Below are 8,703 nucleotides of genomic sequence, written 5' to 3'. Positions count from 1 at the left end.
ATTTTATGTCCAATTTACAACAATGCTGCGAGATCAAGTCAGGCTAGCTCAGGTCATGGCTCCATGACAGCATCCTCAACATATGCAGCAGCATCAGCTTGAAGTCTTTCACCCTCTGTCATCTTGCCCTTTCTTTCTCTTGTCCAAAGGAATACTTTTTAGTCCTAATAAAGGCAAAGACAAGGAGGGGGAGGAAGATGGGTCCATTCACAAGGTCTTTGTAATTTACAGTATAAGTTTAGAGCAAGGATGAATACAGCCAGGGCCTTTGTAAATTTTCAACACCTACCCCATTTCCTGTAAATTCCTGGAGGACTTTTTGGCAGCAGAAAGCATAACTATGCTAGAAGTAATGGAATTACAAAAGAAAGAAAGGAAGGGAGTGTAAGCAGTGGGAATAGGAAGCAATAGCTAAACAGAGACTTTTCCATTTATATATACACACCCTTCTCACATAAACCAGAGGCAGCTATTGCCTAACTGACTGTTAGTTTTGTTGATCACTCATCTTCTGAGAACAGGGTTTGGGTATAGGATCACCAACTTTTAGTTCACATGTCTGTCCCCAGTGTGGCAGCTTCTCTTTGTGAGGCAAGCATCAGCAATACTCTTTTCCTTTTGACAGCAGACGTATTTGTGTGGGTATAACAAACTGTAAATAACCAGACAGACCCAAGATGTTGTCATTCATCATCAGGAACTGAATCCACAGTTATCATCAGAAGCCTTTATCCCATCAAGATGCCCATTCCTGGGCAGCTGTGTTTTCCACAGGATCTCTCTGACTCAGCAGCCAGCACACTGAATAATGAAGCATAGGCAATTGCTGAAAATAAGTGTTCTCCAATACATGCATTGTAGCAGTCAGAGGCCCTTCAAGGCCTCCCTGGCAGTCACTCACCTAAGATAAGAAATGCCTAGCCATGATGACTGGACCAAAGTAGCTAAAACTTCCACCCTCGGACCCTTGTTATCTCTGTGTAAGGCTATAGGTCGTATTCTCCTCAACCCTGGCCGCTGGACAATTTCCAACACCCCGGTACCCTATATCAACCCCCATCTCTGCCCAGTTCAGCAGAAGAGCTGTTCCTGCATCCCTTCACAGGAGCTGAAACTAAAGGACACCACTGTGGAAGCGCATACAGCCTTCTCCTCTCTCTATCCCTGCGTCTGCCGAGGCACTTGTGAGCACAGAGCGAAATCACTAAGAGCTGAATTCACAGAGCTGAAATCGCTCCAGAGTTGCTCGAAATCACTAAGAGCTGAATTCACAGAGCTGAAATCACTCCAGAGTTGCTCACTAAGTTGCCTGCGGCTGGGAGCCGAGCCCGAGGGACCCAGACAGGCTGAGCCTGTCAGCCCAGCGCTGTCCGGGACACCTACGGCAGCGGCAGCCAGGGGTCGGACGGACCCCCCGAGCCTAGGCCGCATTAATGCATTTCCAGGTTATGTTTCTCTTAGTTTTCAAATGAAAAAATAAATAGAAAAAAAAGTAGACGTGCACAGATTGTTGCACTTTTTGGGTTTTTTTGACAACTCAAGTAAATGGACTTTGAAGGAGAAAAAAAAAACTGTAAACCTTGGCACATGAAACCCTTTCTATACATAAACAGGCCTATATCTAGCCTATAATACAGGAAACTGCAAATCAACTAAAGCAGAGCATCTTCAAAATAGATGTACTACCCCCAGTCAAACGCAGAGCTATTCCAAGACATGCTGAAAAAAACCCTTTTTTCATCAGGCTGCCTTCCCCACAAAACCAGTTCAGGCAAGACTTGTGAGAGGAGGGAGATGCTTCAGTGGAACAAGAAAGGGCAGTGCCACCCACTCTTACACACGTGACTCTCATCAGGGGACTGGGACACCTTTTGCCTAGAGGTGGCTGTTCCTCTGGTTTAGCTGGAGTGATCCAAGCCATGCTTGCTGGCAGGGCTGGTCAGCCCTTGGGGCTGGAACAAGGGCAGAGATGGGTGAATGTTTTTCTGCACATGACTAAAATCTGAAACATGAGCTTAGACATTGCTGCAATTGTATTTTAAGACATCCCACCACGGGGACAAGCAGATGACTGAATTTGGCCCTTTGGAAACCAAGCATTTTTATGGAAAAAAAAAAAAGCAACAATATTTGAAATTGTGACAATCTACTTAAATCATTATTGTTTATTACTCCTACAGCAATTCTAGTTATGAGAAGTCATAAGCAGGCCATGTTTGCTGGTGGAGTTTAAGGAAAGCCAAACCACTAAAATGAATGAACTCACTGAACAGAAGAAACCATCAGAAACCAAAGCTGCCTTGAATTGCTCACCCTGCTGTGGCCAGCAGGCAGCTCTCCGTGAATGCAAAGAAATCCTTAGTTTCAAGTCATTCTCATAATTGTACTCCACATACACTGTTAATCCACATTTTAACTAACTGGCATATAAAAGACATTCCTGCTTTATGTGGAAAAATTACTGTGTGGTGATAAAATGTGCTAGAACTAAAATCCTGCAGGATTAGAATCTACCATTTCATTAACAGGCTTAATCAAAACATTTTAGTCAACTTATTTCTCCAGCACGTTAAATATATTGCTAACTAATTAAGAAAATTCTAAATAATTGCTTGGATTCCACTTTTCCATCGAAATGAAACTTACTGCAACTTATGAACCAGTGAACAAGCATCTAATAGGAACAGATAGACAACATTTAGTGTCTCTTAATACAAGAAACGTAAAATTTCAAGGGCCTCAATCAAAATGTCAGACTGACAATGCCTTTAAAACACACAGGTATATTCAGAAAAAAGTCAACATATTGCTGCTGGTGGTGGCAGCCACCTCTTCTGATCTCAGAAGTTGCCTATGCATGGTTCACCTTCACAAAATACATTTCAAGTACCTGAGAACTGTGGGAAGGGTGGAGATGCTAGAGAGCTCCTCAGGCAGGAGATGCCAGGAGCTGCTTGGGACAGTGGCAGGGAGGGAGGGGCTGGTCACACACTCATAGGGACTGGCTGGCTCACACCCTGGAGCAGGCTGTGGTTACTCACCTGTGTGTGGAAAAGGGCACAAAAACAACTCATGAACAACAGGCCACCCTTGATATGATGCATCTGAGGGGGATGCAAAGCACAGCCAAAGGGAGTTTAAAAGTGGTGCAGTTGTGTGAAAATATGTTAATTTGGTTACCAACAAACAGAGAAGGGGAAAAAAATCTCTCAGGGAGGGGTGAGCAGGAAAACGTGGCCTAAAGTACAAAAACAAGGCAGAAATCGATTATCTGAATGAAGCTTTCCCAACTGCTGACCTAATCAGCAATTAAAGCAGCCATTCAAATCCATGTAGCCTGGTGCTATCTTACCCTCTACAGTTTCATATCTTTTATTTACACATAATTAATAAACTTCCTATGACATGTCCTGGATTTTAGAGTACATCAGAAGGTAGTGGGTGGTAAGGAATGAAAATGCTGCACTCTGCTGCTTTTCCATTTGAGTACAAATAATATCAACAGAACTCAGGCATTCACTCCAGTAATGGGGAAATGGCATCAGAAAAATGTCTCTCTGCTTATTCAGATCTTTAGCTGGGGGAGAGTCAGGAGTAGCATTAACATTTATTAGACTGCAAACCATACCATGCAGATCTCCTGTACCAAAGTGTGAAATCCCAAATTGGTACAATCTTGTAAAACAGACCATTTTTACTGTTAGAAGGAGAACAGGGAAAAAGAAAGAGAACAGAAAAAAAAAATAAAAGAAGAGCGATTGTGGCTTTTCATGAAGTATATTTCATAATTGTCCATTAAAATACATACCTACATCACAAAACACTTTAAAAAACAAGTATTTTTAATGTATGTACAATAATGAAAAAATATGCCTAAATATGTATCTAATGCAAAAAAATAAACCATTTAATAAAATCTCCCTTCAAATGTCCCCTTGCTCTTCAACATGTTAAAAAAAATGACAGAGCTCAGTAAACAAACAGGAGTTAAAACACAAACTGACAGATGAGAGCAGTGCAAAGCAGACACCTGAGAATGGAGAGGCATCTGATTCAGCTTCCCATTCCCCAGGATTACACCACAACTAAGGTGCAACTTGTCCTAGGTCAGCAGAATTTTGATTTTAAAAAGTCACAAGAGCCTGCCTATGGCACTCATTTTCCATGTGAGCAAAAAAGTTAATGATAATCCAACTAAGCACCCTTTAAACACCCTTTAAACAAGGGTGAATTTCACCGTTGGCAAATATTTCATGTTCTGTGTACTCCTGCCAAGCACAAAGAGGTCTTGTCCAATGAACAATATGGACTAAAGTCTACCTTTACAACTGTGGTGGGAGAGATGCATTTTTGCATTCTCTAGGAAACTGCAAAGAAGGCTCCAGTCTTAGAATTTCAGAAAGTCAAATATTTTGCATTTGTGGCATTGCAATGTCACTAGTAGTTGGGCTTGTAAGTATTTCTGAAGACTAGGTCTGAATGTCTGAGTTAAATGAGACCCTTCAGTTTGTAAAGATCTGATTCTTACTTGGATGAGTTTAGGTGATTGATGTGTGTCCTTTATCTTGCTAGAGTCACTGCCCTCAGAGCACAGCAGCAGGCTGTATGTGACACACAGCTCTTGTTTGCAGAAGCAATCTGAGGAGGTTTCAGTGTTACTCCCTACAGGGAAGGTGGCAGGAATTGAAGCACTATTTAAAAAACCTGCTTATAAGGCACTGATGCAGCAAGGTTTGTTACAAACATGGTTTAATCATTCCTATTTTCCAACTGTTTAAAAGATAGTCTATTAAATCAACCATAAATAGCAATAAAAAGGCATTAGAAAAGTCCCAAACCAAAGAAATCAATTTAGTATTGAAGCTTAATTTATGGCAGTCCCACTTCAGTGCACACACTAGGCCCTGAATGTTTTTTTAAACTCACTGTAGGCACATGCTCACCATATATACAAAAGTCCCCCAACAAAGTCATGATGCGCTGAACCTATCCTACAAACAAATTTCTAGATGACCTCACATAATTACACGTTAAACTTACAGATGGTGGACAGGAACATACATTGGCTCACTCACTGTACATATCTACTCAAAGCTTTAGCAGAAGAAGAATATACACAATATATACACATAATTCACACAGTAAAACAGTCCTCAACATCTGCTATTTTGTAAGGCTATATATTTCTTCTATTAAAATTCCACACATGGAACCATCTCTGTGCCAGCTCCTCTCCATAAGCAATAGGATCACTTCAAGGTAAATTAGTTCTTCATGTATATGTAACATAAACAGCAAAAGCTCAGCCTCTAGTCATCACTGTCACTCCCAGATTCACTCAACTGCAAGTCATTTCCTATGGAAAACAAAAACCAACAAAACACAACAAGTGAGTGGGCATTAATTCACATTTCATGGCAATCAAACCAAAGAACAGTCACACTTACACTGGAAGATTTAAATAAGAATAACACATGAAATGAATGCAAACATCATCTGTGATTTAATGAAACTGCCCAAGAACATCAAGAGCTGCATGGGGCTAATACACAGCTGGATTCAGGCCAAACCAAGCATCCTTGTCTCTAGAGCCACCAAAGGTACTCCCTGGTGGGACAACAGCCCTCTCCATGCTAGCAGCTGCAGAAAGCATTCCACAGCCTCCACCCACCAAAGCTCCCACATATGGCTCTAGGACACGGCATTGGGGAATTCCTTGGCTTTCTTTACCCTTTTGAAACAGTTTTTTTTTGTTTGGGGGTTTTTTTTTTTGTTTTTTTTTTTTTGTTTAAGGCCATTTGGGTAGCCAAGGCAAGGCCTCCACCTGTCAATAAATCAAAAGGACTGTTAAAGTCATCACAACTCAAGGCTGAACTAAGCTGACACATGCTGTGAAGGTGAAGGCTGCCCTCCAACGTGCAGAGATTGGATGAAAGGCCAGATATGGATCAAACCTACTGGCTCTGATCCTGCTTTGCAGAGCACTTGTGATTTGGTGAGATGGAGGGGATAAAAAGGGGCAAGAATCATGCTTGTGTTCTGATAATTGAACCTAACTCTTCCAGCAATATCCCATGGCCCTCCCCTCAAAACAGCTGCAGGGCATCTATGCAACAGCTATGCCCTGGATTTCTTCATCTCCTCTTCCCTTTTATGAGACAAGAACTTGGGTTAGGGGTGATTCTCCCCACAGTAAAAGTATTTTAAACCCAAAGGCGAAAAGCATTGTATGAAAAGAGGAGCTACCCTACTAGTTCCCAGATTCTCCTGCAGTCAGAGGCTTCAGATCATTAAACCCATGCAGTATTGTTGTTGTGGAGAAGCAGGGAGGAGGCTGCTCACAACTAGAAACAGGCAAATGGACACAGTCCTAATGACTTTGCTGAACTTTGGATTTCACTTAGTCCTTCATTACTGGCAGGAAGACTGACAGGCCTCTAAGTTTTCCAGCAGGGCTTTTTTGTGTGGTCTGTACAATATACTTATCTTCTCAAATCTGGAAACCCTACACATATCTGTATTCAGACTCCACCAGTTCCCTACGAATGGGTGCCAAGAGATGTGTGCAAACATGCCTCAGGAGGAATTAAGAACAATTTATGGCAATTGCAAATGCAGCATTTTAACTCCACCGAGTTAGAATACACCTGATGTAGTGTAAGAAAAGAGCAACACAGATGTACACCATGTCCCCAGAGAGAGTCTCAGGGGACAGAACTATGCTTTAAAAATGTTTCTGACACTTTTTAAAGGGTGAAGTGAGCTTGTACTGATTCAATGCTTGCAACTCCATAGCTGCAATATTTTAACATAATTTTGATTTAAATTTCCCTTCAAAATGTAGTATTTGTGAAAATACAGCTGAGACCCACACAATAAATATGCTGACACAGCAATACTCTGAAGACCACAGAGACTGCACTTAGGAACCCAGGACAGCCTTGAGCTGTTCACAGTTTTTACAGGCCTTTAACTGACACATGTCAACCCCACTATTTCCATTTAATCTGTGTATTCACATGAAAATAATTCCCATCCTCCAGTGCACCAGATCCTCCCACACCAGTGGCTACTTGGAGGCCTGAATCAAGACCCAAAAGGGACAATGGGGGCCACTGCACTGATGCCCACAGGATCTCCACGCCTTCAGACAAGTCTAAGCCCCCTTTTCATAAAATCTGGCCATGTACTTCAGCCACTGCAACTCCCTGGAACTACTATTTGGCAAAAGGCATTTCATGAAGTTAGCCTAAATGCTAAGTAAATGAGTGGTCATAATCAGCTTTCACCAGTGGTAAGACACAAGCATTTACTCACGGAGCGTGTTCATGAGCTGATTGCTTCCTTGTGGCCTGCTGGTGCCATTAGCAACAGCATTCCTGTTGTTATACTGCTGGTGTGGTGGCTGGGAAGGGGAAACATGTGCTGGCTCTTCCCCCTCGCTGCTGGAGCTTTCATCTTCGCTCCCAGATGAGCTCTCTGAATCCGATGAGCTGCTTCCACTGCTGCTGCTCATCTGCTCAATAATTTCAACCTCTGCTCTCAGCTCTGAAATAAAAAGGAATTCATCTGGTTGATACCATAAACAGGGCCCCGTGGAATTTTGGAAAAGAATGTGCAAATGCAATGGTTTTGTCAAGTATGGTTTATTGCACCAAAATATCTCACATGAAAGATTGAGACAGCAAGGGAAACAAAAAAATCCTGAAATTTTTTTTACTTATTGTTGTACCTAAATTTAAAGCAACAGTATAGGTTACTATCATAAAACCTTCACTTCCACAATTACTCTTCGCATATTTCACACTTCTGAAAGCACTTCCAGCTTCATTATTTCTGACAGGCTATGGTCTACATACAAAGTAAGCACATTAGCTGATCGAGGAAATCTAAATCTGAATTGTTAGATGCTGGTGACATTTAGACTTTTGGAAAATACAAAAAATGGTGTTTGGGGGTGTGGGTATATAGACATGGGCAAATGATCACAACAGAAACTGCCTTGACTTCAGATAATGTATGAAACTGCTTCAGCACTGTCACACAGCCCATTGTAAACAAACTTCAGAAGCAGATGGATGATATCAAATAACTTTGCAGTAAGAGAGATGAGAATTGCTGAGAATTTTCACATACTGGGAAGTGGCAAAAATACCATAACCTGCTATGGAGCTTGCAAGTAGCCAGGAAATAACGAAACTACTCTGAAACTAGGAAGTTATACAACTCAAGACACTGCCCACTTTAGGATTTCCAGTGCAAAGAAACACTGGAACACCACGACAGCACCACAACAGCCTCATCAGCAACAGCTAGTGCTGGCTTAATGACTGGTTACGAAAGAGCTATTAAGGTATGTCACCCGAAATTATACAATATTGTTAAATTTGTCATAATTTTAAGTGGCCTAAACACTAGTAGAGGATAACTCCTTTGTATCCACCCACAAGACTGAGTATCTAATGACTCAGTTCATCTTGGCAGGTTTCCATGAGAGAACAACATCCACACATATATTAAGTATGGGATGTGAAACCCTCAAAATGTAGGCTTTTGTTGTGCTAGCAGTACAGTACCCACAGGGTTAGAACTCAGTGCTTGCCCTGGAAACTCACAGACTAAAGGGACAAGAATGAAAGAAGGGAGAGATGAGGTATTATCACCCCTACCGAACAAGTGGAGAACTGATGCCAGGAGTAATTC

General features: G+C 41.8%; 1 protein-coding gene across 1 annotated transcript in view; it reads right to left on the bottom strand.

Moving 5' to 3' along the window:
• Positions 1-5,164: 5,164 nt before the first annotated feature.
• Positions 5,165-8,703, bottom strand: part of EAF1 (ELL associated factor 1) — an 18,603-nt gene continuing 15,064 nt past the window's right edge. Inside the window, exons 5-6 of the mRNA XM_068205527.1 lie at positions 7,318-7,548; positions 5,165-5,356 (exon numbers count right to left, since the gene is read on the bottom strand). Of these exons, the coding sequence (XP_068061628.1) occupies positions 5,310-5,356; positions 7,318-7,548 (278 nt within the window). The 3' untranslated portion in view covers positions 5,165-5,309. The remainder of the gene's footprint in view (positions 5,357-7,317; positions 7,549-8,703) is intronic.

The sequence above is a fragment of the Anomalospiza imberbis genome, chromosome 1, assembly GCF_031753505.1.
Source record: "Anomalospiza imberbis isolate Cuckoo-Finch-1a 21T00152 chromosome 1, ASM3175350v1, whole genome shotgun sequence".
Classification (NCBI taxonomy): domain Eukaryota; kingdom Metazoa; phylum Chordata; class Aves; order Passeriformes; family Viduidae; genus Anomalospiza; species Anomalospiza imberbis.
This window is presented reverse-complemented; position numbering and strand designations above follow the sequence as displayed.